The sequence below is a fragment of the Microchirus variegatus genome (assembly GCF_963457635.1).
Source record: "Microchirus variegatus genome assembly, chromosome: 17".
NCBI classification, from domain to species: Eukaryota; Metazoa; Chordata; class Actinopteri; order Pleuronectiformes; family Soleidae; genus Microchirus; species Microchirus variegatus.
The window spans coordinates 2,236,970-2,263,706 of record NC_139818.1 but is presented as its reverse complement, the minus strand read 5'-3'; the positions used below and the strand labels follow the sequence as shown (position 1 = coordinate 2,263,706).

At 42.3% G+C, this 26,737-nt stretch overlaps 2 protein-coding genes across 2 annotated transcripts in view; one reads left to right on the top strand and one right to left on the bottom strand.

The window, feature by feature from the left end:
- Nucleotides 1-4,967, top strand: part of vcana (versican a) — a gene marked incomplete at its 5' end in the record, with an annotated part of 15,849 nt that extends 10,882 nt beyond the window's left edge. The window contains one exon of the mRNA XM_083904233.1: nucleotides 3,364-4,967. Coding sequence (XP_083760359.1) covers nucleotides 3,364-3,518 — 155 coding nt within the window. The 3' untranslated portion in view covers nucleotides 3,519-4,967. The remainder of the gene's footprint in view (nucleotides 1-3,363) is intronic.
- Nucleotides 4,968-9,347: 4,380 nt separating this feature from the next.
- Nucleotides 9,348-19,592, bottom strand: LOC310939441 (hyaluronan and proteoglycan link protein 1-like). The gene is made up of 4 exons (XM_083904201.1): nucleotides 19,332-19,592; nucleotides 12,911-13,258; nucleotides 11,905-12,204; nucleotides 9,348-10,514 (listed from the first exon to the last, which is right to left on the bottom strand). The coding sequence occupies exons 1-4, from the start codon at nucleotides 19,423-19,425 to the stop codon at nucleotides 10,225-10,227; spliced, it is 1,032 nt and encodes a 343-aa protein (XP_083760327.1). The 5' UTR covers nucleotides 19,426-19,592; the 3' UTR covers nucleotides 9,348-10,224.
- Between the last annotated feature and the right edge of the window lie 7,145 nt (nucleotides 19,593-26,737).

Sequence of the window (26,737 nt, the reverse complement as noted above, 5' to 3'; positions counted from 1 at the left end):
AAGTAAACAGAACTATAAAGGCAGTTATGGCCTGGACATAGCCTACTTCTGGTTCTAGGGTGTAGTGGGGGGGACTAGCCTATTCCACCACCCTCTTGACTGAAATATCTGTTGAAGCGCATCAGGAGAAGGCGCTGAAAGCGTCCATCACCAAGACGGTTGCGTTTTGGGGTGAGCACAAGATTCCCAAGACTGAAAAGTCTTTCTACTGGTGCACTGGATGGTGTTGGGGTGTTATAGCGGAGTGCAATTTGTTTAATCCTTGGAAACATGTGCAGGCTTTCCATCACAGGGGCAGAACTGAGATAAGACATTACCTCTGTTTCCACTGACATGGGCGCATCAGCTGTGGCACTGGGCTGTACTTCAAAAGAAAAAAAGTCATCCTCGCTGGAGGCAGCAGCAGCAGGTTGAGGGGTATCAGGCATTAGGGCTGTAGGCTCTTCTGTTGTAAGGGAGCGGCACTCCGTTGTGAGGAGGAGCTTGATGTGGTCTCTTCTGGATTCTTCTTTTACCCAGCGCAGCTTGAACTTTGGCAGCGAAACAGCAGCCAGAAGTGCATCCTTGGAATCAATCGTCGCAGCAAATCGAGTTTTGATTGCTCCCACAATAACTTCAGGCAGCCCAGTGGTCATTTGCGATAGGCCCTGCCCCTGTGTCATTACCAAGGTTTTGGCCATCAAAACTTCGAGTGTTGGTTGAAGTGTCCCAAAAAAGCAAGTGTCCTCACCCTGTAGGATGTCCAATGCAACTGTGAAAGGCTTCATAATGTAACAATATTCCTTGAGAAATTGGTATTCCCTGTCATTCATACATTTAATCTGAAGCTGTGTGCATAGGCTATTTATGTCAGTGAGGGGCATTTCTATGACACGAGCATAGGCGTTATAGAATGAGTTCCACCGCGTTGTTGTGGGGACAATCAACTTTCTTTCACTGACCTCTTCCAGGCACTCTGATGCGATGGTGGAGCGGCTGGCCTTTGTCCACATTGCTGAACATTTAGCTGTAGCACTACGATACACAGCCCTTGATTCTGGATTAGATACCAGCCACTTAACAACCTCATTGTTTGCAATTAGATTAAGTGTATGGGCTGCACATCTATGGTGGGGAGGCAGTACACATTGTCCATGCTGCGCATCATCGGCAGTAAGCACACTATGAAGGTCTGTGAACTCCACCTCACCATCACCCTCCTCCTCCTCCCCCTCCTCCTCCAACTCCACTTGAAGCTGCTGATGCTCCTTGAAGGCTTTAACAAAGTTGCTCCCATTGTCCGTCACACATGCAGTCACTTTATTGTATGTCAGTCCATACTGAGAAAAAATGTCTTCTAGCTCTGTTGCAATTGCATCATATGTGTGTCTACCCCTAAATCTTTTACAAGCTATTGCAGCCTTCTTTCGTGCCAAGGTATCTGCATCAATCCAGTGCACGGTGACCCCCATAAAACTTTTGTTGTTGGCACTCCATATGTCTGCTGTTGTTGACACATACTGCTGGGCTTCGAGTATTTTCTTCAGCTCCTTCTCCATGACAGCATATGCCTTGTCCAAATCTTTGGCGAATGTTTTTCTGTCAGGCAGTACATGCTGAAAAATTAAGAAGATAGCTAGATGTTAAACTCATGCTGTTTTTAAATTGGTCAGACTATATTCGCATATCCGTAAAATAAAAATAAATTAAAAAAAATAAAAAACATGAGAGATTCACTTCTCCTCAACAGCACGGACTCGCTATTTAGGTTGTTATTTAAAATGATAACAAGGTAGATACATGGCCGCATGGCCCACTCTCTATGACAACGTTAGCTTACCTTGTCGTTGCTGCTCACGGGGATTTTGCTGACAAGCTTTCTGAACGCTGGCGATTCTACCGTTGATAGGGAGTGCATGTCTTCCACAATAAATTCTGCCACCAGTCTCCTCACTTCTCTGGCTTCAACCATGGCAGACCGAGAGAAACTTAACTTTTGTTGCTTTGTCTGTCCCGTATGTTCGTCCTCTTTTTTCTTTCTCTTCTCCGCAGGTTCATCCCTCTCTTCCAGCTTAGTGTTAGCGTGGCACCGGTCCAGGTGTTTCTTTAAGTTACTGGTGCTATTTTTTGACGTCGAGAGTTCCCTCGGTGTCGCACACAGGTTGCATTTTACAATGATGTTCTTCTCCTTCTCTTTGAGGAACTGAAAATAATGGGCGAATGTCCATCGCGCAAACGTAGAGTCCGGCTGCGCCGTGTCTGTTGTCATCATCAGCCTCAACAGGAGAGAAAAAAACAACAACAGGAAATCGCGCTTGCTCCCGAGTCCCGGCTTTTTTCTGTTGTCGGGATGTCTCGCGGTGTTGGTGAATTATTTAAAAAACAACAGCTAAACGGGTTAAAATGCGTTGTAACGCGCGTTACTTAGATTGTAACGAGTAAAATATTACCGAAAATGTATTAGTAATGCGTTATATTACTGCGTTACAGCAAATAGTAATACATTACTGTAATTGCGTTACTTTTGTAACGCGTTACCCCCAACACTGTGTATGTATGTATATATATGTATGTATGTATATATATGTATATATGTATATATATGTATGTATGTATATATATATATATATGTGTATATATATATACACATATATATACAATTTCGAGCCTCGGTTGGAGGAGTTTGCATGTTCTCCCTGTGAGTGCATGGGTTTTCTCCGGGTTCTCTGGCTTTCACCCACAGTTCTAACATGCAATGGATGTATGAATGATGGTGGTGGTCTGAGGGGCCGTTTGGCTCACATTGGCAGCCACGCTTCCATCAGTCTGCTCCAGAGCAGCTGTGGCTACACGTAGCTTAGCACCACCAGTGAGAATGTGTTCATTAATAATAGGTCATTTGTAAAGTGCTTTGGGTGTCTCGAAAAATTCATTATAATGAATAATAATAATCTATATATAGAGAGATATATGTAATAAAAACTAGAAAAACAGCCGTGTTACAACAGATACACATCACAAGCGTTGGTGCATGTGAGTCTCCGCCCCCTTTGTGAACTTTTAAATATTCAATTCTTTGAGCTGACTCCGCCTCCTCCTCCTCCTCCTCCTCCTCTGTAAATAAAGCACCAGTCTACACGTTGCATGTTATTGTCTTGTTTTCCTCTGTTCTTGCTTCTTCTTTTATTTCCGGGTCAAAGTCCAGCACTGAGAACATAATTATGCGTCGCGCTGTTAGCAAACCTGCAATAGTAATTAAACTCCAACTAATCCAACTTTCAATTTACTAACAATAACACTAACAAATAGTCATTTTAAAACCACAATAACTAATCTGACCACAGAGCTTAAACGTGACTCTGTGTTTTATTTTTGCCCTGACAGCGTCGAGCTATCAGAGGCCGTTTATCAGACGACATCAACACAAAAGTCTCTACAGCGTCAACAACTTCAAACGGCCGGAGGACGCCATCAACTTTCACCCTCATCGCTTCAGAGGGAGGAGGGACAGGACTGAGCTGAGGCAGAGGAGACGGTGATTTATATATAACACCATATATATATATATATATAACCGAGGAAAGACATTTTCCTCTCAAAGGAAAAAAGAGAAACCAAGAGGATCGTCTGCCGTCTTCTTGTGTTCGGGGGACGACGACGACGGAACCTCGTCAAGTGACAAACTTGCTCCTCTTTTACCAACTGACGCGGTTTCATCGTCATCGTCATCATCGCTGTCTTTATCGTGGATGAAAAGACTTTCAGCTACTGGAAACAAACTGTGGACATTTCTCCTCTTCCTGTACGACTGTTGTGTCATACCTTTGTGCGACGACTGTGCTATTTTAAAATGACCACAAGTGATCCTTAAACACACAGAAACAATGCTCTTGTGAAATGATAGCGCTTATGTTTTGTCAAGAAGTCAAATCATAGTAATAATAATAATAATAATAATATGTGGTTGTGCTCTTTTTCAACCCTCAACCTTTGACTTCTCACATCAAATCAGCATCTGTGGTTGTTTTATTGGGAGAATTGAACTCTAAAAAGTCTCAAACCTCACATTTAATCATCAGATGTATATAAAAAAAGAATAATAATCATATTCTGAAGATTCCATATTTGTGGTGGCAGCTTTTAACAATCATTCATCAGCAGCCTTCACTGGACGTCATCCATGTTGTTGTTTTTTCCTCTAAAAACTGATATTTTTATTAAATTTCTCCTAAAAAGACTGGCGTTTCAGTGAAAACAGCCTCGATCCACACGTCACTATCTTCTGTTTCCGCTCATCGTCTCTCACCTGTTGCTGCTCTGCTCGTCGTTTCTTTACGTTTTTCCTTCTGCACACTTTATTATTATTTTTTTAACTGTTTTTAATGTTGTTGTTTTGTTTTTTTTTTGTCAAAATCAGCCATTGAGAGAATGTATTTTGTGAAACACTCAAATAGACTTGAACGTAAAGGCTGTGGAAGCAGAGAGAGAGAAAGACGGAGACATGTAATTTATTTTCAAGCTGCTCGTGATGACTCGTTTACTTACGTTAAAACTTACGTTAAAACACGCTGTTGTCCAGCCCAGCAGTGCTCTGCGTATATTATTATTATTATATTCTATGTTCAGCAGGAGACCAGCGATTTAAAACATGAGCAAATTTATACCTGTTTTTTCCTTTCTCTTCCATCTTTAATGCCAACATCAGCGGACCAAAAAAAACAGAGGCGCCCCATTGGCTGCAATAATGTTCTAACGTAACATTGACAACAAATGTTTGTACATGTGGATGTTCTGTGTGTCTTTGTCTGCCTGTGAATGTGTGTTTGTTTCAGCCTTAATGTGCACATAATATCATATTTATAGCAGTTTTTATTTTACAATGTGAATGTTTGGGATGTTTGTGAATTTTTAAGACATTTTTTTTTTTTTTTTTTACCCCCCCCTGCTTTAAATCACCAAAGAAATAAAATAAATATATATAAACATAATAGTAATATCATTTCAGTGCACTTTGGGAAGATGTTGACGAGGATCATTGTTTGTCTTGTCTTTAAGTGCTTTTGCAAATTTTTCCAGAACATTTGCATGTTTCCACCAACTCCATGCGACTCGACTCGCCATGGCACGGCACGGTTAAAGGCGCCATATGTAAGAATGTGGCCAAAAACAGTTACTACATACAAATTCAAAATACCGAGGTCTTTTAGGTCTCGTTTTCTGACGTAACCGGCAACCCGTGGTTGCTCGGCAGCTGAGACTCTACTGACTGCAGTGATTGGTAGATGGCGGTAGGTGGCGCCACATGACAAAACATGATTTCAAAACATAAACATGATTTGCAGTCTGCAAAATATTTACAGTTTGTTATATGAACATTATTCCTGAGTCTCTGTGACATATTAGGAGGATTTGATGGCCAGTTGATTTTATGATTTATTACATAATGCACCTTTAAGTTGTGTTTCCGCTCGCATAGAACCTGTGACATCACCAGACTGCTGGCCACTGATTGGTCAAGCTGAACAATGCCGAACTATAGCTTAAAAACGCGGGTTAATCTCCAACAACTTCCAGGAAAATGTCTAAAATCTCAATATTTAACAGAGGAGCAGAGGTGGAAAGTAAAGAAATACATTTACTCAAGTTACTGTATTGAATACTTTTTTTGTGTATTTTGTATTTTTTAAGTACAATTTAAAATCAGGATTTTGTATTTTACTTGAGTACGTATTATACTTAGTTACTTTATAAATCCTATCCGTTACTGAGTAAAAATAAACATTCAGCACAATGAAGACGTACAGGAGGGAAAATATACAGCAGAACCAGACGAATGATGATGTGATTATCACCAGAGGGCGTGGCCAAAAGTGACCTCATATCCTGTGTCGCTCCAAAATAGTTTTGGATTTCTGACCTTGTCATATTTCTACTACCCTCACACCCCACGCAAAGTAACTAAGTAACTTTTACTTAAAGTACATTTCAAATGAACTAATTTTTAATTTTACTTGAGTAATATTTGAGTACTTTTTCCACCTCTGCAGAGGAGTAACCCTAAACTGTGCCATGCCGAGGTGAGGTGAGCTGGAACCATAGGTGGAAAAGGTGCTTTAGAACGTTCAACACCTGGCAGTTATTTCCAATATACTACATGTTAAAAGAGGGTAATATAACAGTTTAAAGTCACGAAAAACAAAAAATTTAGTTAGATTTTAGAGATTTATTGAGACAAAACACTGTATTTGTACACAAATGAGAGATTTTTCATTTTAATTTCTGAAATTTGAACAGAATAAAAACATTTCTGTTATGTTTTATATTTCCAACAATTCTATCGGGAACATGTTTTTATATTTTCCAGTTGACTTTTTCAAGTATTTGTCTCACAATGTGATAAAATTCTACGGTCTGTGAAATTTCCATAATAAATCACACAGTTCCGTGCCGTTTCTCAGCTTTCACAAACCGTTGGCACGAACCGTCGCGTAATTACGTCGACGCGATGAGCGCTCGCCCCAAACGTGTCAGTGATGATGAACTCAGTGTTAAAGGTTGAAAAGAGAGAGAAGCTTTATATGAGTGTCCAGAAAAGTGATTGTTGTGTTTTCTGTAGAATAAAAGAGCAGAGAGATTAAACAGGAGCCTGTAGTGGTTTCACCAGCAGGTCGTGCTGTCTGACTGGAGAGTGTTTGTCTGAACAGAGCGGCTGTAAAACACACAGTGAAAACACTCAATATAATCAAATATAATGTGATTTTCAACTCGATCATCTAAATCATCATGTGTTGCATTATAGATGTTGCAGACGTGCTCCACAGACCTCTGGGGAGGTGGATTACAGCACATGTCTGTATGTAGAAAGAAGTGGATGATGCTGAAATGGCTGATGCTGCAGAATTGTGTCGACCACACAAATCTTTGTCTGGTTTCTGTGACTGAAATCATGACTGAGCGTCAAACACTTCTTGTGCCTTACATTCAAAAAGTGTTGTCCGCTTTTAAAGCGGACCTAGACCGGACGTTCCAATTAACGCAGTTTTTTTAGTGTGCATCTGCGTCATTACCTTGTTTAAGAAGCCCTGAAGGTTCTAAACAAACAGTTCAGCCACTGCTGAGAACGCTGTGTTTTATTGTAATCTCAGGCTCAGCGAGATCTCTGAAAAAACCCGGTCCGGTTACGTAAACAGTGGTTCTCCTGAACAGCAGATCCTCCTGCTCCGGGCACTAGTCCGGGCACATGGGTTGCGTACATTGAACCGCAGAAGAAGAATAACGTCCGTTGTGGAGGTGTTTCACGAGCGACAGTGTCTTCTGACTCTGGGTCTGACTCCGGGTCAAAGGTCGTCAAAGGGACTGCGGCGGGGAGTCGTGAAGAAGCTATTTTTAAACACTGTTAAAACAATGTTTTGATAATGAGGAGCAGTGCATCCACCGTTCCAGAGGGGGGAGCTGTGCTTCTGAGAGCGGGCGTGCTGAATATGTCACTTCCGGGTACTGGCCAATCACAAGACTCTGTCTTCTGGGTGAGAGAGTTGAGTCTGAAATCTCGCGGCTGGGAAACAGCGTCAGAAAAGAGGATTTCTATCGGCTCGTTTTCAGCAACTAGGAGGTTTTTGAGCATAAAAACAAGTTACTGTATGTAAGTAGACCTCCATAACTAACATATATGTGCAACAGGACCACTCTATGGGAGCTTTAAAAGAGCTGATCCTTCACCATCTCCTTCACAGCAGAGACATGAAGTCCACGCTGCTCCTGCCTGATATCATGAGACGCCATAACCGAGGAAATCACCTTGAATTGTGCAGGTTCGAGTTTCCTGTGGTTTTACTTCAGACTTGAGATTAAAGGTTTGCTCCTCGGTTTCCCTCAGAGAAAGTAAAGTCAGTCTTTCTTCATGAAACACAGATGTCTCATGTGTGATTAGTGGGGAAAAAACCTCCAGCCCTTCAGCTCCTATAGTGGCTTTGTTTGGAGAAGGAAATTCTCCCTGCTGCCACTTCCTGATTTCAGAGCGTCTGTCAATCCCTCGTCACTGCGCCCGTTTTTCCTCGTCACGTGTAATTTAATACCCGTTTTTTTTACCCGTGAGACAGAACCGGTGCAGGAGAGCTGGACGTGGGTCGACACCAGCTCGTTTAGTTGTTTAACTGGAATCACTTCAGGAAAAATAAATAAAGCGTCCAGCAGGTTTTTTAAGCTACTGAGAAACGAGCCAACAATGAGACGATTGTTGTCAGGAAAAATGATTCAATTGAATTTAGTTGTCGGATTATATAAACACGTCCAGAGACACGGAGCAGCTGAGGGTTTAACGTGAGCACGGAGTAGAAGTTTCCTGCAAAATGTACAATAGTGACGTTTATTTCCAGGATCTTTGTCGCAGCTTGAAATCTTGCGTCTGTTCACTGTCACTTTAGTGCTGAATGAGGCTAAATCTGACCCAGTTCCCACAGACTGTGTTTCTGCTCCTTTGTCCTCCCTGAGTGTGAGGCTGCAAATGAACCCTGGCACAAATGAATGTGGTCTTAAGTCGTCCGTGTGACGTGGCTCCACGCCAGATTCTCTAAATAGCTCTCAGTTAGATTTGGGGTGAATTCCAATTCCTTGCTTAATCCTCAATCTTAACCCTCAATCTCAAAAATGCTCTCCCTCTAGTCCAAGTGCTGTTCCGATTCTCAGAAAAATTAAGTTGAGGCCAAGTTTAAGGGCTGTATCGCCCTCAATATTGAGATTTTCCGAGACCACCCTTGTGAGCAAGGGCTACCCAGAATGCTTTGCATGTTTTCTAGTATTTTCTTTGTTAATAGAGATATAAAAATGATGAAAACCATTGTATTATCTTAGTTTAGGCCCATATTATGGATTACTGACTTCATTGTTGCCTAACATTTATTTTTATTTTACGATCTTTTGTCAATAGTCGGCCGGTGTGGTTTACTTTTCAATAAGTCGTGGTGTGTGGTAACTGTCAGCTGAATATTTGTATGAGTATCATCTTATAACTAACTGACAACCTAATAACTTGACTGAAATAAAATAATAAATAAATAAACGTGACGTAAATGTGTTCTTCTTCTTCTTCTTTTTTGGAGTTGACAGACTGGACGCAGCTTTGGTGTTATTCTGCCCCCTACAGTCTGAAGACGTATCTGCATTTAAGGGGTGTCCCATTTCTAAGTGACAAAATAACCCTCAACACTTGGTTTTGAGGCCAGTTAAGATTAAGGGTTGAGCTTGAGGGTTAAGATAGGAATTAAACTTAGACAATGCTGCGTAAATCTGAGCTTAAACCTCGGCGTCATCGTACGATTCACGCCGACGTGGAAGAAAAGAACGAAAGAGCGACGACCAAAGTTTTTTGGAGTTGTATTTCGTTTTTATTTCAAACTGCTTTGTTGAAAAAAGGTACATTGAGTGTGATCAGATAGAAAAATACCTTCACCACATTTTTGTTTTTTGTCTGTGTGTGTGTGTGTGTGTGTGTGTGTGTACATGTTTTAGCTTTTACAAACAACATTGCCAAACCACATTTCACCTGCAGTAAGTTATACATGTTAGAAATGGAGAAAAAAAAGTAGCAAAACACAAAAAAAGCTGTCGTAAAAAAGAAAAATATGCTAATCGATATCCTCTGTTTGTCGGAAACGTTTGAGGGGAATTGGAAGAGAATTTGGTCTGACTGTGATTCTATTTTACTCCTAGTGAGTGTGTGAGTGGTTACCATGGTGAATTTAGTTTATTTACATCTAATTAGCGACGTTCTCAGCAGTCAGATAAGATGCACTTTTAATCGTGTGAGGCTTAAAAAGAAACGTAAAAAAAAAACTCATAACAAAAACATTTTTGTTAAAACATTCACGAGGACACGTTAGTAAAAAAAATGGATTTCAAACCGCGACTGAGTGTCGATGCAGATTTAGGTCAATTTGATCATTGATGTTTTAACGATGTTAGCAAATCACTGATGTGATGATGAAACTCAAATCTCTAAAATCAACCTGGACTTTTCTTTGTCTTATGAAAACTCAGTGACGTAAAGTGATGGCTTTAGAATATGGATTGAAGATCTACGTAATAATAATAATAATATTGTTATTATTCTGATCAGAAAACACAGATTCATGCTCATTTCAAATCCAAAGCTTATCTGCTTTTTTGTTGATTTTTTCGTGTTGTTGTGGTTCTCGCTGCTCTTTGGTGGCGACGGCCTCGTGGTCGACTCCTGTCCACCGTCTCCTCTCACTGCTGGGACTTGAAGCAGTAGACGCCGTAAGACTTCTGAGTCTTGTCGGGGAATCCGAGCATCCGCACCGCGGCTTCCGTGGGGCTGCAGTTCTTGCGTGGCCTGGAGATCGGGTAGCGGACGCTGCCGTCGGCCAGCCAGCCGGCGTCGCAGCGGTCGTAGGCCTCCAGCTTCCAGGCGGCGAAGATGTGGCTCACGGTGGCGATCTCTGCGTCATCGTCCAAGCAGGCCTGCACCGCCTCGTCGAAGGTCAGGCTCTCGGGTTGAGTCAGCCAGTAGAAAGTCCCTGATGGAAGAAAACGCAGGAGAACGTCTTAAATGATTGTGGTTTGGTTGTCAACCGCATGACACTAGCGTGATACCATCATCTACTGAGATGGAAGGATGCTTACAACTACCGTTCAATAGTTTGGGGTCACTTAGAAACATCCTTATTTTTGAAGGAAAAGCACTTTTTTTTCAATGGATTTAACATTAAATGAATCAGAGGATTTAGGGTTAACCCTAACCCAATACACTCTATACCAATGGCTCTCAAAGTGCGGCCCGGGGGCCAATGGCGGCCCGCAGAAACATTTCAATGGCGGCCCACAATGAATTACTTGATAGTTTTAATCCAGGAGCTACTAAGCTTGTTAAATGTTTATTGGACATTACTGGATACAGACCAATAAGTGTTAACAAAAATACTGGGTTATTGTGTTAACACTTAAATGACATTATATTAACGCTTATATTACTTAACGCTAAACTGTAGAACTGCAATCTGGTCATTAAAATGATTACAAATGGGATTTCTTTCTGGTTTTTTTCCTTCTTTTTTTCCTTTGGTGGCCCTCAGTCCAATGTTGGGTTCCTAAATTGACACTCAGGTATCAAAACTTTGAGAACCCCTGCTCTATACATTGTTAATGTGGTAAACGACTATTCTATTCTAGCAAACGTTTGTTTTTTAATGTGTATAGAGGCCCATCTCCAGTGTTCTAATGGTACATTGTGTTTGCTAATGGCGTTAGAAGGCTATTGGATGATTAGAAAACCCTTGTGCAATGAAGTTATTTGGAATAAAAATCATTATTTCTAATCTTGTCAATGTCTTCTACTATATTTTCTATTAATTTTGCAACTCTTTTGATGAATAAAAGTCTGACTTTTAATGGAAAACGCAACAAAAATTGTACAGGTGAGCCCAAAACTTTTGAACGGTAGTGTATGTCAAGCAATACTATCAGACCTGGGTGCATTTGTGTGCACACACCAGCGAGAACATGTTTTTTTTTTTGTCTTAATGGTACATTGTGTATGCTAATGGCGTTAGAAGGCTATTGGATGATTTGAAAACCCTTGAAAACCCTTGTGCAATGATGTTAGCACAGCTTTATTTGGAACGGTAGTGGACGTCAAGCAATACTATCAGACCTGGGTGCATTTGTGTGCACACACCATGCGTGTCGTTGCATTTACTAGCGCGGTGTTGTTGTTCCGTCCCTCGTGGGATTTGAACCTAGACGCCCACAGAGCTGTGGGGGAGTGGCTGCTTTCATCAGCGTCGTGGATTTCATTTTTGACCATAAATGTCATCAAAAACATTGCACGTTTCCACCGCAGACATCTGTCAACGTCTGAAAAATGCAGCATCAACACAGTGGGATAAACAAATCAAAAAAAAACCTCACCCTTGAATGCGGGGGTGAAGCAGTACACGTCGTAGTTGATCGTTTTGTTTTGAAGGCCGTAGCTCCTGAGTCCAGGCTCGCTGTTGGAGCCGCCGCAGGGTCCTCGGGGGTTCTTGATGGGATACTGCACCGAGCCGTCGTTCAGCCAGCCGGCGTTGCACCAGTCCAGCCCCGCCTTCCAGGCCTCGGACAGCTGCTCGGGGGAGGCCACCACGGCGCCCTGGTCCACACAGGCCTGCACGGCGGCGGCGTAGTCCATGCTGTAGCGGCCCAGTTGTGGGTGGTACGGGAAGACGACGCCTGAGCGACACAGAATTAACACGATCATGATAAATCTTTTCTATTCTTCGTCTTCGAGTCTGCTACAGCTTCTCCGGGGGGATGCTGACTCGGCACGCTTTGCGATGTACGTTAAGTGTTATGGGATGTAGGTCCAGCAGCTCCGCAAAATGAGGCCAGGCTTTGCTTAATCATTAATTTTGTGCTCGACTAAACCTTGGCACGGAAGAGAAAAAAATCGGAGAAAAGATCATCTGAGGGGGAAAGTGGCTGCTGCATAATTCTGCAGTGAATCTACAACTTCATTGAAGAGAAATATGAGGATATAGATTCTCTCGTAGTTCAGTGATCATTTAAAGGGATAGTTCGGAATTTTGGACATAAGACCTATTTTCCAACTCAGCCGGTGTGATGGAGACGTCTGGAGACGTTTTCAAGAAATTTCAATCGGTTCTTCTAGTTGCAGAGTTCGCTGGTGCTATGGCTAGCGCAAGTCAATGGTACAGGTTAGCATGGCATTAGAAACACTCATACCGACTCCACTTTTACTCGGGCCGTAGAATCTGATGAGTCTGTAGCCGAGGGTTTGAAGAAATGTGTTTCTGTTTATCGGTGTTGAACAGTTAAAATTTTTCCACATGAGAAGCAACTGTGGACGTGTTCAGTACTTTGTCAACAGGTTATATTGAACCTCGTTCCTAAACAGACATAAAAAGAGCAGATTTACCAGTTTCAGTGTGATCGCTCAGCACCTCCAGTGTGACCTCCTGGACGGTGTCCGTCATCCCGTTGGTGACCTCGCACAGGTACTTCCCCATGTCGGCCATGGAGACGTCGAGTATGGTCAAGGAGGCGTCGTCGTGCGCGTCCTTCCCCTCCAAGAAGACGCGGTCCTCGAAGTTCCCGTAGGTCTTCTTGTGGACGCCCATGGCGAGGAGCACGTCCTCGTTCAGCGCCTCGTCCTCGTACACCTTCGTCCACTTGACGCGGACGCCGGCGTCGGCCAGAGAGTGATCTTTGGACATGAGCATGCAGGGCATGGTGACGTTGGCGCCCAGGTCAGCGAAGACCTTGACTGGAAAAAAAGAAGAGAAGAGAATGATGTCATCTCACCAGGGTTTGGTCATGTTTGGCCTGTGAGTGTTCGGAAAAGAACTGGACTGGATTTCCATGACATGTCCATGGTTCCATGTCTGTCCATGAGGAAAACGGATAATAAAGCAAATCATATTTGAATTTTATTTCATCTTGAACCTGGAACACGGCGTACTTTTGTTAAATTCTGATCATTTTGTGAGAAAACACCAAAGCACGACATCCAAGCTCCGCAGGAAAAGTACAAACTTCAAGCTTCAACACTCATGTCGCCAGTTTCTTTGGAACCTGAGCAGAACAATTAGGTTCTACAACTCTTTATACCCTCAGCTATCAGACTACTAAACTTCAACCAGTCAGGTTTACGAATTTTACTAATTTTGGTCATCTTTGAGGTCATTGGACTGATTTTGGTAGTCTTTGGGGTTCAGTTTAGTATTCTTTGAGGTCAATTTAACTAATTTTAGTAATCTTTGAGGTTAACTTGACTGGATTTGGCAATCTTTGATGGTAAAATTTACAAATATTAGTCATCTCTGGGGTCGAATTTCCTGAATTTGGTCATCCTTGGGGTGAATTTTACTGGATTTGGAAATCTTTGGGGTAAATTCACCTTCTCTGGAAAAAGAGAAGATCATGATGTCATCTCACCAGGGTTTGGTCATGTTTGGCCTGTGAGTGTTCGGAAAAGAACTGGACTGGATTTCCATGACATGTCCATGGTTCCATGTCTTCTTCTGATGTCAGTTTTTTGTAAATTTTGTTCCCACTTAGAGGAAAACGGATGATAAAGCAAATCGCATTTGAATTTTATTTCATCTTGAACCTGGAACACGACGTACTTTTGTTAAATTCTGATCGTTGAACTAAAGCATTTTTTGGGAGAAAACACCAAAGCACCACGTCCAAGTTCTTTTATTCCTGCAGCACGTTTTTTGGCAAACGCACGAACACATATACAGTATTTACTCGTGCACTTTTACATGCATTCACATATGTTCACCATCAGAGGAGTTCTCCCTCAGGATGATTTAAGCAGCAGCCAGACTTCAGCCCACAGACGACGTCTCCTTCCTGCTCTTGTCGGCTCTGCTTCTTGTAATCCTCCACATTAACCCTTCACATGCTCGTTTTTCCCTCATTTGTTAAAATCAACCCTCTCCCCTCCGTCCTCCTACAGTTAGAGTAAACCATCCATTTGTGACTCACCGCAGGTTTTCCACGTCTACGTTTGGGACCTCACAGGGTTTGCTTGGTTAAGATGACCCTGAGCAGCGAGGGGCGACCTTTACCAGACTTTAATGAGGAGCAGATGCTCAGATGTACAGGAGACCTGACGACCGTCACCGCAGGGCCAACCTTCAGCAATTAACCCCGGCAATACAGGAGTTAGTATGTTCTATTACGTTCTATTATTCTGTGTAATGTGTTAATTACATAACGGTGTAAATCAAAGCTGTAATAGTTAGAGTGAATTAGGGGCGAGAAACCGAACCGCAAGAAAACTACAAGCTTCTACACTCATGTCGCTGGTTTCTCTCGACCCTGAGCAGAACAATTAGGTTCTCCAAGTCTTTATACCCTCAACTATCAGACTACTAAACTTGGATCGGACTCAGTTTTCCTAAGTTTACTAATTTTGGTCATCTTTATGGTCAATTTGGCTAATTTTGGTCATCTTTGGTGTCATTTGACTGAATTTGGTAATCTTTGGTGTTTGTTTAAGTAATCTTTGAGGTTAATTTTTACAAATATTAGTAATCTTTGGGGTCAAATTTCTTGAATTTGGTCATCCTTGGGGTGAATTTTACTGAATTTGGAAATCTTTGGGGTCAATTGACTGAATTTGGTAGTCTTTGGGGTTCATTTTAGTAATCTTTGAGGTCAATTTTACTAATTTTAGTAATCTTTGAGGTTAATTTTACAAATTTTACTGGATTTGGTAATCTTTGGGGTCAAATTTACAAATATTAGCCATCTTTGGGGTCAAATTTCCTGAATTTGGTCAATCTTAGGGTGAATTTTACTGGATTTGGTAATCTTTGGGGTCAAATTTACACATTTTAGTCATCTTTGTGGTAAATTCAGCTATTTTTGTAATGTTTGGAGTTTATTTTACTAATCTAATATGTTCTATTATTGTAAATAATGTGGCAATTACAGAACAGTGTAAATCAAATTTCAGCTAAATCTGTAAACGCTATAGTCGTCTGCAGACACGGGGGATTGGAAGAGTCTTAACCTTCCCATGAAGAGTATCTTAAAATTAGATTATATTGAATTTCATTGACTTGCTCCTGGTTCTCTGAAAACCAGTTTCAGATTTAGATTTCCTGACCAGGATCTAAGATCTGTGTCTAAACCGTTCTCTACTTTCCGCTGGACGATGCCAAGTGTTTATGTCGAGTTTTCCTCGAGGCAAATCGCTTCCATCCGATCCATGGGTGGAATCATGTGTCAGTGGGAAATGTTTCCCACATGGACGACACAGGGATTAATAAGAGCTGGTGGCTCACTGCCATCTGTGCTAATCCAGCGTTTGCCTTTGTCCACGACTCTCTGAAATAAGGGAAACTGGAACAACTCAGTGCTTTAACCGCCTCAGTCCTGCAGTGGATGTATCTGCACTGTGTTCATTAGTATTTAACTCTCCTGCACAATGAGTTCATTGGCCGTGGCCTTACTTTCAGGATTATTCCATAGTCTGTGTTTAGCCCTGACTAATATCCACTGAAACTGGACAAAATCTCATTTCCCACAGTTGGATTAACACAGTTTGGGAGTCAAATGACGACTGTTAACGTTCAGTTGGATCCAAACATGTTCCCTTTAGCTGTTAGTGCTTGTAGACTTGGACGAGGAGAGTAAACGCTGCAGTGACTGAACTGTGCGTGGAAATCCTCCAAGTGGCCACGCCCAGTAGCCTCGCTCTCTCCACTGGCCTCGGTCAGCGAGGTGCCAGGTATTTTACGACCCAGGAAAACGCCGTCGTGCTGCCGCTAATTAGTGCGAGAGAGTCTTCGACTGTCGGCGAGCGTTGACTCACAGCTTCGCCGTGGCTCGGTAAAGAAAACGCTCTGAATGGCTAACAAATTCACACCAGACGTGATTGAAACCTGAAGAATCCACAATGACTCAAGCAAAGCTGGCAAAGGTGAAGGTGACGGTGACGTCAGCACCAGCTCACCCACTGTGATGCAACTCTGACTGTGAGGATTTGAAGGATTGAGGATTGAAAGCCTTATAAATTGTTTAATTATTGTGTTTATGGAACTGTTTTTCTGTCCAAACACTGTTGGCTTTGACTTGGTGGATGGAGAGGATTTTAAAGCTTGAAACTAAACTAATTACTATAAACAAACACCAACATCAGTCCTGTAAGAAGTCCACTCCTGATTCCTACTCCTGCCTTTACCGTCAGCTCCAGGTCTCAGCAGAGACCGTGGCCGTGTGTGTGTGTGTGTGTGTGTGTGTGTGTTCTTGTACTTGCAGCATACTGAGGACCAGTGAGGGTTTTTAACCAACAAAGTGAGGTCATTTTTACGGAGGGAGGATATTTTGGCCGGTCCTCACTTTGTTTTCATTGAAATCACTTCCTTAGGTTGCTATAACATGCTATACTCAATTTGTCCAAAAAAATCTAATTTTGGACGACATAGTATAGTATGACGTTTTTTGTCAAATTTTGGACCAAAAATTTTGGGTCCATTTTTTATTTATTTTTTTTATTTTGGTCGACATAGTATCGTATAACGTTTTTGTCAAATTTTGGACCAAAAATGAAAAAAAAAAAAAACTTTTTTTAAACCCTTTTTGCTCTGGGGCTCCACCTGCAGACATGTTATGGTACTGCACCCAGTAGTTCTTTATAGATGTCATTCAAGGAGTAGATATTTGTAATTGTGCTGATTTATAAAGTGGAAATGCTGGTCCTCAGTATGTAGCAAGTACGAGAGTGTGTGTGTGTGTGTGTGGGGGGGTGTGTGTGTGTGTGTGTGTGTGGGGGGGTGTGTGTGTGTGTGTGTGTGTGTGTGTGTGTGTGTGTGTGTGTGTGTGTGTGTGTGTGGATCACAGCTCTCATAAAGCAACAGCCTGCTATGTTTACTTAAGTTTTCTCAGGAAAGAGGAAGAAAACCCTCTCTCTTCTTTGTCTCACTTCAGACTCCATCCTATTTATATAGAGGACAAAGGGTGGTGGTGGTGGTGGTGGTGGTGGGGGGGGGCGGCAAATCGCCATGTTTAACAAATGCAACGAATGAATTTCATGAATTGCAGTGTTGTAGGAGTGAGAACAGCTGCAGCCCAGGCCTAAACTGCCATTTCATGACGAATCACAAATCTCTCACTCTGTAAAAATGTGACGGAAACGTCTGTTTTATTTGCACCAACACTTACATGTGAGTCACAGCTCTGCTGATGTACTCACTGATATTATGCTTATTTTAATTTGAAAACTGTGGCGATGTTTCTGTATTTGCACGACGTGCCACGCCCTCGCCAAACGCTGCTGCTGCTGCTGCTGCTGCTGCTGCTGCTGCTGCTGCTGCTGCTGCTGCTGCTGCTGCACACCATCACGTCTCCGTGTGGAAAAACACTTAACGAACACAGCTGGGACAAACGGCTGCGCGGCGTTTCCGTTCCACGCCTTCCTGTTGTCTCTCAGAGAGAATCACGGGGACACATCTGCACGCTCAGCTGTCGGCGGAGTCATTGTCTTACTTATTTGACTTAAATGGAATGTTCAGTAGGAGTAAATCTCAGCTCCTCATCCTCAGCTGCAGCAAAACCTCCCTTCTTTCTTTCTTTCCTTTTTTTATTCCCACCCAGCCTTAGCAACGGGGGCCAAGTCTCAGTAACCAGCGACCACAGTAGACTTAACAGGCTGTTAGCTCCTCGGGGAAAGAGGGGTGGGGGGGGGGGCGGGGTGAGGAGGGGGCTCTATATGTTAGACTGTGGGTCATTAATCTATTACTCTGCTCCTGTTACGATGGCCGCTCTCCAGAGTGAGTCAGTATAGGCTGAAGGACGAGGGCCAACACCCAGAGAAGCCCACACACACACACACACACACACACACACACACACACACGCACACACGCACACACGCACACACACACACACACACACCCCCACACGCACACACACGCACACACACACATGCACACACACACCTGTGACATCACTGGTGAATGGGAATGGTTTCACTCTTTCTCTCCACAGACGAGACATTTCCTCTGGTCTTGGATGAACGAGCTCTGGCGGTTCTCTAATTTAAAATCTACTGAGTCAGAGCTGCTGAAAGCACGTTAAATATCACTCGGTATATAACGTGAAGGCTGCTAGTTTTTTTTGGGGGGGAGGGGTTTTTTTGCAGTGGAAAATCTCAGAGCATCAACCTATAGACCTGCATGAGTTTGAACTTAAACTTTCAAAGCACATTTGAAAAAGAAATGTAGATAAAAGACAATCAAAACCACATCGAAACTAAAGTACAAAACTATAAAAAGAACAACTTTTCCTCGTCACATTACGTCAGTAAACTTATGTTGAACCTGGTGACACAGTGCAGCTGCTGCTGCCTCCTGACGTGATTTATGTCTTTGGCTCTTTCTGCAAAACAAAGCAGACTAGAATTCACTTAAGGAAACGCAGCGAGCACCTACGGCCTACTTACAGCCCCCTACGGCACCTGTGACCTATTTTAACAGTATAATCAGCACTATGCATGAATGAATGGATGAATGAATGAATGAATGGTGTGGTCCTCATTCAGTGTCGTGTCGGCAGAGAGAGAGAGAGAGAGAGAGAGAGTCTCAGTGAATGACACAGTGATTTATTCAGCAGTCGCTCTGTGCTGCGGTGGTCTGTCTGCAGCAAGTCAATGACTGTGTGTGTGTGTGTGTGTGTGTGTGTGTGTGTTTCCCTAGAAACCAGTCAGTTACCTACGGCTCACAATGAGCCTGTTCTGTGCCGAACACTTTCTCATCCTCACCCTCTTCTGCACACATCAAACACATATAATACGAGAGGATCATGGACTCGTCGACTCTTACCTGTGAAGTGGACGAAGGGAGGGGGAGTCACAAAACTGTATGCACCGCCGGCCAGGGCCACGGCGACGATTGTGATGCACAGCAGAGCAGTCATTGTCTCAGGTTTTTTTTCAATTTAGAAAAATGACTATAAAAGTTACAAATACTGCACTGTGGAGTGGAAATAATACACAAAAAAATCTAAATTAATGTTGATGCATCAGTCGGTTCCAGCCTCTCTGTGTGTCTTCGTGCAGCAGCCGCCGCCTCGGGTGCTACTGGAAAGTTTGGGCTCCTCAGACGTCCAGACAAGAGCCTTTTATTGAAGCCTTGCCACTCCCCTCGTCTCCCCCTCGTCTCCCCCCCGTCTCCCCTCAGCCCATGACCAGGCTCTCATCTCCATCCCGACTCCCACTTTGCCCCCATTATTTCGTCAAAGACTCCCCCATTTTTTTTTTTTTTTTTTCCTTCCTTAGGAATAAAGGACACACGTAAACGGAGGCGAGGCGATATTTATCCACAGATATATAATAAGTGTAGAGAGTGACAAATGTTTTACGGGAACAATAACAACATTCGTTTTCTCTTTATGAACTCATTCCTTCCACTGACATATTCCTGTTTTCATTATGTCTTTATCAGGTTGAATGAACTCTGAACTCTGTAACCCCCCCACACACACACACACACCACCTCGTCCACACACACACTCACAAACACAAACACACTTGTGGAAATAGCTTTTGTTGAGTTGTGTGCGCATTTAATTCAAGGCCATTAAATGTAAATGGGTCATAAAAACCATGTACACAGCTGCTCATTTTCCCCCCTTTTTCTTTTCTGTTTATTTATCACGCTCTTATTGTTCACACAGACAACGCTTTGTTTTCTAAATATATGAAATCCTGAATACTGTGTTATGGGATGTAAAGGAGTCATGTAAATGTGAATGGTCCCTCAGTCTCTGTTTGAAACCCTCTGCAGCAGAGTGCAGCTCTTGCCAGGGGAAGACATAGATTTGTGAGCAGAGGGCCCCTCTGTGGTCCCCCCCCCATCCCCCCCTCAAACCCCCTAAACGTTTTCTCAGCCGTCTGGTCTGTCTTTGAGAAATGGCGAGCCTCGGAGAGGAAGAAGTCAACTGCGCTCGCTACTCTGCGCCGCCGCTCGCTCCATCACTGGAGTTATTACAGCTGGGAAAAAACCCCAAACTGTCTTCTTCTGTCCCTCCATCTCCGTCCCCTCTGCTCTGCTCTGTTTGCCGATACCTCGGCTTCTCTTCCCCCCACAGAGTTGACAGAGCAGATCACGGTGGGCCTCTGTTGTATATTCTGGAGTCATCGGCTCTGGGCACATCCTCTCTGCCGTGGGCTCGTCCAATCCTCTGAAGATCTCTGTGGAGCTGTGATGTAAGACGGCCACGGGCCCCGTAAACACACGGTGAAAATCATAAACACGCATTTGCCCCGGTGCGATGGCACAGGGAGGCTCCATCACAACTGAGATCACATCGACAGCAGCGGAGGCTTAAACCAGAGCAGCTTCTCAGAGCCCGAGGTCGTTTCTGAGACTGAAATAATCTGGTAAATGTGTTTGTCGCTGGGTCAAACGGGTTCACGGAACTGTGGGTACTCACTGGGACTTAATTATATGGATGTATTTAGAATAAGAAAACAATATAAAGGTCATAATCATCTTCTTTGTATCATAATAATCAAGAAGCTTGGTAATTATCATTATTGAAGCCGTTTCTTGCTATATGCGGACTATGCGGCTGCATAGGGCCCCACAGCCACCAGGGGGCCCCCAAACTGCAAGTTCAAGCTCATATTTTATTATATTTTTGGATTTTTGGATTTGCATTTTTGGATGCATTTATTATGCATATATTTGCAAAGCATGTAAGCCTTTGTGGGGTAATCAGAAAAAGTTAGGAATCTCTACCTCGAGTTTGAAAAAATAGGGGCCCCCCAAATAGTATCTCGCACAGGGCCCTCAAACAGCTAGAAACGGCCCTGCGTGGATTATCATGGATTACCTGGATATTCATATAGCCAAATAAGCTAATATTACTATAATAGTATCTCCTTATTAACACTTTATGTCCAAGCTGGAAATTGCATGAGGAAAAAGAAGATTTTATCATATAATTAACTTCCTAATACGATGATTATCACTATTACAAAGACCACGTTTTATTGATGTTCTGTGACCAACACACTGAGTAAAGACACGCTTTGGCTCTGACACACGCTCTGATGTCATGACATGAGACTTTATTTGTTGTTTGAAAGGCGTTTGTTTCCCATTACTTTGTCCGGACAGGGGGATTCTAGCCGTTAAACAGTGACTCTGTAACCCTCAGCACCAGATCAAAAACACACACCAAACCGCTCCGTTTTGGACCTCAGCGGCACCGTTTTGTCCCAGCGGACCTCAAAGGCACCACACCTCGTTTTTATTCCACACAGACGTGAGATATAATAATCAGTGCAATATCATATCAACGTAATCACTGCAACATGTTCAGACTCTGCATGTTCTGGTTCATCCTATAGTTTATAATGTGGTTATAAAGGATGAAGAAATCTCTTCTATATACAAATACTTTGGTGTTTTGAGAAGTAGAATACACTTTTGATTTGTTTTTGTTTGTGCTTCTTTAGGCCGTTTTCCACCTATGGTTCCAGCTTGGCACTACTCCACTCCGGCACGGCACGGCACAGCACAGCACGGCATGGTTTAAGTTTGTTTTCAACTACAATGCATGAAACTGCCGTGACTTCATTTGTACATGCGACAAACGAGTGATTCCTCTGTTAAATATTGATTTCCCTGGTTAATTGTTGGAGATTAAGCCACGTTTTTAGGATAGTTTTGACTTTTTTACTTCTATCTAATCTACAGTTTGGCATTGTCCGGCTTGATTCTTGTGTCAGACGCCACTTCCTGTGTGCAGCGTGGTAATGTTGTGTGTCGGGCGACACAAGATCTCAGCACGACTATTCTCAAGGCAAGTTTATTTTGTGTTGCACCTTTCAACAACAAGGGCGTTCAAGGTGCTTTACATAAAACATAAAGAGCATAGAAAAGAGACGTTTGAAACTGATTTTTTAACTACTTTTAACCCTATTTCCAGACTGTTTGATAATATTGTACTAGTGTTGCCCTGAGTGGAAGTGTGATTGTTGTTTTTATGTTTTTAAGGAGCTGCTGGACAGTTGAATTTCCCTTCGGGGATAAATAAAGTACTATCTATCTATCTATCTATCTATCTATCTATCTATCTATCTATCTATCTATCTATCTATCTATCTATCTATCTATCTATCTATCTATCTATCTATCTATCTATCTATCTATCTAGATCGCTAGTTTGCTAGCATTTATCTATCTAGATCGCTAGTTTTCTAGCATCTATCTATCTATCTATCTATCTATCTATCTATCTATCTATCTATCTATCTATCTATCTATCTATCTATCTATCTATCTATCTATCTATCTATCTATCTAGATCGCTGTTTGCTAGCATCTATCTATCTAGATCGCTAGTTTGCTAGCATCTATCTATCTAGATCGCTAGTTTGCTAGCATCTATCTATCTATCTATCTATCTATCTATCTATCTATCTATCTATCTATCTATCTATCTATCTATCTATCTATCTATCTATCTATCTATCTATCTATCTATCTATCTATCTATCTATCTATCTATCTATCGATCTATCTAGATAGATCGCTAGATAGATTGCTAGTTTATCTATCAAGCTTCTTTAGGCTTTTTTCCACCTATGGTTCCAGTTCGCCTTGGCACGGCACGGCATGAAAGAAAGAAAATAAATACAAATAGAATAAAAATCAAGCGTATCAAAGGAATAGAGGTTACAGTGCAGTATTAGAAACAGAAAAGTCCTCGGGAAGTCTTCAAGAAACGCAGCGAGAGTTGCGCGGAGCTGAAAAGGCTTAAATCAGCGTGGTGTAAACTGGTTTGACATCGTCACAGACCTCCGTTTACATCCCATCGTCACACGGTGCAGTTTTGTGTTTCCCTGCACATCTGCTCTAAGAGAAGTCAACGCTCCGGATTCCTTATTGGCAAACGGCGTTCACACCACTTTTTCTGTTCATTTGAATCGTCCAGTTGTTTTCATGCATAATCGCGTTAGCGAAGCATCCGCGTTGTTGCTGCACACATTTCCTCCAAATGTATCTGCGTACGTGCATCGTCTGGAGTACAGAATGTACCGGCTCTGCTTTGGATGTACTGTATATTTAATGTCTCTGGGAGTCCCGCCCTTTCACAGACTTCAGATTCTGCAGCCTCAGAGTTGAAGCCTCAGGGCCGCGAGCGCTCATAACAGCTGGCTTTGTGTAGGTCCGTGTCCCAGCTCAAGGCCGCCTGGTAGAATTCCTGTTGATTTAGTGCAGCTTTTCGGGCACCGCACATCAGAGGCGGCGGGGACAAGGGTGGGGGAGACGGACTTACTCCTGAGTCTCTTTTATCCGTCGTCTCCAGATGTTCTGACGAGGTTTGACAGGAAGGAGTCAAAGCTAAACAAGCGCGGGGGTTTAACCCCACGTGTTCTCGTTCACGCTGAGCAACACGTGCTCCCCGTTAACTGCAGCAGAACTTCACGTGTGAGAAGACGATGATGTGGGCATAATAATAATCTATCTATAAAGCAAGTTCTGTCTGTGTGTGTGTGTGTGTGTGTGAGACGGGCATATCTCGCTGACCGTCAGATCGACCTAAGATTTTGGATATGGGTTGAGCGCGGCCCGATGGTGTGCATCCTTGATTTTAATTTTCGCTGATTTGTCGCGCTACGCCCGAACGCTACATCAGACAGTGTGTGTGACGGCTATTTTGCGGCAAACTTGGCTAAATTGTTTTCAACGGTAAGCTGGCGAGGCTACGATTAGCATTAGCGTAAAGCTAACGTAATACCAACACTGTGCAACCTCATTAGGCACAACGCAATTGTGCCGGCTTAATTGGCTAACCTGTTTTCAACGGTAAGCTAGCGAGGCTAGGATTAGGATTAGCATTAGCATAGGGCTAATGTAATACAAACACTGTGCAAACTCATTAGGCACAACGCAATTTTTTTTAAATTTCCGATTAGCATTAGCGTAGCAAGCTGTTTTGTGTTAGCCTTTATGTTCTTTATCACGCATTACCATAACTGAAAAATCTTCTACAGCTCTCATGTATATACGTATATATATATATATGTATATATGTATATATATGTATGTCTATGTATATAAATGTGTATGTATATACAGTATATATATGTATATGTATATATATGTGTGTATGTATATATATATATATTTATATGTATGTATATATATATTTATATGTGAATATATATATATATATATAATAATATAATTCATGAAGTACAACATTCATAACAAGTCACATTAATTTAGTGTTAGTGAGTTCAGCTTGATGCATTTTTCATTTTTGAGATATCGTGACTTAAAGTGTGGTCGACCAAATGGTTGAGTGGTACCTTAAAGGGTTAAGGAATACCTGCTTCACACCATAATAATGTTGGCTCCTGGTGAATGATGAGTTGATGATTCACGTTAACTGAGAAGGTCAGGGTGTGAAGAATCAGCTAAATCTGCTCGACATGTACATGTGTTAGCATGAGCTAGCAGAGCAGCTGTGAGTGTCATTATCTTATTATCATCAGCCCGAGGAGAAATGAAACCATTTAACACATGTGTGTGTGTGTTTTGTAATGAATATTATTCTGTGTTGTCAGATCCTCATCGTACAGAGCTCCGCTCCACCCATGAAGACCTCGGCTCGGATTCTTCGGTCGACCTTTGTTCAGTGACCGAACGGTGGCCGCTGAGTGAGAACGCAGAGCTGTGTTTGGACGTTTTCATCCATCTGATGACGGTGAAAGACAAACCACAGCACAGCGGCCAGAGAAAGAACCACCAGGAGGTTTAAATGATTGGTCACAGCCAAGTGAGTCGAACAAGAAACCGTCTGAGTCGTGATTGATGTCTGACACCCATGCAATCTTTAATTTTTACCGTTACCAAACCTTGTGTTTGACAGAGTGCTCTGAGTAGAAAAACCACACATCACAAAAACACACACATGTTGGTGCTGGAGTTTCCACATAACCACATATTATGTGATTTACATGTCTTGATTCTGCTTATTTACAAATGATTTATGAAGTAAAATCTGATATAATAGGAAATATGATTCTGCAGTACTTATACTCACAAAGAAAGTACATTATGGCTCAATTCTCAGTATCAGTACCATGGAAACTCATTTTGTAGCATGATGTAAAAAAGGTCAAAGGTCATGTACCTCATCCTTTTAAGCTAATTCTGCCTCCATTTCAATAAATCTAAAACATTCCATGTAGACTAAACCAAGGATTATTGTACTTCAGGGTGGTAAATCAAACTTTACTCTCCTTATGTACTTCAAAAATCTAAATATTTAAAGGCACCATATGTAAGAATGTGGCCAAAAACGGTCACTACATTCAAATTCAAAATACCGTGGTCTTTTAGGCTTCGTTTTCTGACGTAACTGGCAACCCGTGGTTGCTCGGCAGCTGAGACTCTACTGATTGGTAGACGTCGGTAGGTGGTGCCATATGCCAAAAACATAAACATGATTTGCAGTCTGCAAAATATTTTTTTTTAATGCAAATATTTTGTCTGTACTGTTGTTGTTGGTGAGTTCAGTTTGTTATATGAACATTATTCCTGAGACTCTGTGACATATAAGGAGGATTTTATGGCCAGTTGATTTAGATTTATAACATAATGCACCTTTAACATTCTTATTTCTTATAATGTCAAGATAGGATGTACTTTTATTGATTCCCCTTAAAGGGAAATTCAAAATGACACAGCAGCACCGAGTTAGAGGCAAATTCAATGAGTAATGAAGGTATAAAATGTTGTGTTACAAGGACACTGGGCTTTGTGTGTGTGTGTGTGTGTGTGTGTGTGTAACCCAACAGCTGCACACATGTGTGGGAGTGTCGCTACAGTAACACAACGTAAACAATCACACCAGGGTTGCGTCAGCGCGCGATATAAATCATGTCGTCATTGGTGTCCGCCGCTCACCGGGTGCCTGGATGTTTGGGGGATTATACGACAGCAGCAGCCCTGACTCAGTGTGCAGAGCAGCTGGAGAGCAACGGCTAAATATGGAGTCACGTTACATTGGTTAAATCACAGTTTTAAACGTACAGACGAATATATTATGTTGTATTAAAATGCACTTTGTTCTACAGATTTGAAACATATCTGTTATCCTCCTGACTGCGCCCGTGGCCCCGTGACTCAGAGCGGCATCATCTGAGTCATGTGGATCTGGAAAAGGTAACGGATAGTTCAGCCCGTGTTTCTGGACACCTAATGGA